Raw genomic sequence first — 1,990 nt, forward strand, 5'->3', positions numbered from 1 at the left:
CAGATCGTGTTAAAGAAATTAAGGAATGTGTGAAGAATTAAATTCTATGCAAATTATTTATGGATGTGGGATGTTTTGCTCCCCCCCCCCCCTGGATCACCAGAGTCACTAACATAAAATTTTTCTAAGAAAAAGGAGAAAAGAATAAAAGAAAAAAAAATTGGCAGATGTGGAAATTGTTAAATTATAGAAATATAATTCGTGCATGTCAAGCTTCCCCCAGTTAGCGTGTGATGACGAATTGATTTTCAGCCATAACTGCTGGAACTGTGGAATTAATACCGAATATTTAAGGACAGATCATCTAATTGTTAAAACCGGCTCCCTGCCAGGTCCATGCCTTCTAAACATTTTTACACTTTTAGAGAACAAAATCAGTGAAAATTCTGAAAATTTGACTTGACTAAGCCCTTTACAACTCATCATTTTTTTTAATGTATATACATATATCTATATATATATATTTGTTTTTTTTTTTTTTGCATCTCCCTTTACAACTCATCTCACATTAATATATTTCGAAGAAACTGCCAAAATTAGTAAAAAAAAATGCAGCCAATAATAACAACGCCCATGTTCACCATGTGATGATTACCTATCCTAAACTACAAGAAGTAAAATTGTTCACTTCAATAGACTCCATGAATTTGAAGGAATGGATAAAACTTATCTCAATGTAATGTCACGCAGACAATTTTTACTACAGCAACACTAAGCCATGAATTTTGATCAAGTAGTAATGAAGAATTGATCAACCTATGACCAGAGCCGTTATTCTCACTCGCCAATAGACACAATAGTTGTCATGGAGCTAACGCGGTATTACTTTTCCCCACGCTTCTTCATGTCTGCCTACCCAGCAATTTCTTATCTTCCTTCGTACTACAATTCACTCTCACAAATTCCTTCCCTCTTCTCTATGTACGTATACATATATATATATATATATATATATATATAGACATGCTTGGTACTTCAATCTAAGACCCCACTCATTCTACAAATATCAGCCGGCAGAACAAGTTGAAGAACTTCATCGAGCTTCAAGACCCCACTAGCTGGATAGTTTAATCTTCTATCTCTATCTGCTTCAACAGTTGCATCACATCCATTTTTATTCTTTCAATTATTAAGCATGAGCCAAGAAAAGTGGTCCCTGTTAGGCCGCCTAAGGGGGGCAGTGAAGAAGATCAGATTCTTGTTGAATTTCAATGTTAACAGATGGAAACTTGCTTCAATCATCGGTGCTTCACCGGTCAAAAGGCGGTTGAGCTTCAATGATCGGCCTGGCTTGAGGGCGTGTATTGATCATGATTCAGATTCTATTGATTCAGGCTCGGCTAGAGGAAGATCCCTTCAGAGAACTATTAGCTGTCCATCTGATGAAGACGATATTGACAAGAGAGCTGAGATGTTTATTGCCAACTTTTACCGGCAGCTTAAGATAGAAAGACAGATTTCCCTGGAGCTACGTTATGCTAGGGCTGACAGCTTTGATTCAGCATCTCCATGATAAGGAGGTTTAAGGGTTTGATTCTTTTGCTGCTGAATGTATAGAAGAAAGATTCTTGTTTATATGCCCTTCAATTTGATGAAAAAGGGGTATGGAATTTCGATTGATCTTCATTCTTCAGTGCAGACTACAGAGCAGTATTCTGAAATGGAGGATAATGTACAAAGTTTTGGCTGCTTAAATTGATCTTGGTCGATCAAAGTTAAGTTCTTGTTTAATGGAGTCTTGAGTTTTAGGGAAGGATCTCCATTGCAGGTCAAGGAATTCATGGAAGTCATACGAAGAACACCATTTTGGTATCTCATGGTTTTCTGGCAGTATATTTTCGGTTTAATTTTTTTCCGGTGTGGATATTTTGTACATTTGATGTAGGTTTTGATTCCTTCTTTTGTTTTTCAATAATTGTTCCCCATCATTGCATAAGGGAAAACAGAAGGCAAAAAAAATTGAGTTTTGGGTTTGTAATATACACTACTA

General features: G+C 36.4%; 1 protein-coding gene across 1 annotated transcript; it reads left to right on the forward strand.

The window, feature by feature from the left end:
• The first annotated feature begins 1,135 nt into the window (after window positions 1-1,135).
• LOC113691858 (uncharacterized) lies at window positions 1,136-1,513 on the forward strand. The gene has a single exon (XM_072053452.1). It carries the CDS (start codon window positions 1,136-1,138, stop codon window positions 1,511-1,513), a length of 378 nt encoding a protein of 125 aa, XP_071909553.1.
• Window positions 1,514-1,990: the final 477 nt, after the last annotated feature.

This window comes from Coffea arabica, chromosome 6c (genome assembly GCF_036785885.1).
Source record: "Coffea arabica cultivar ET-39 chromosome 6c, Coffea Arabica ET-39 HiFi, whole genome shotgun sequence".
Lineage (NCBI taxonomy): Eukaryota > Viridiplantae > Streptophyta > Magnoliopsida > Gentianales > Rubiaceae > Coffea > Coffea arabica.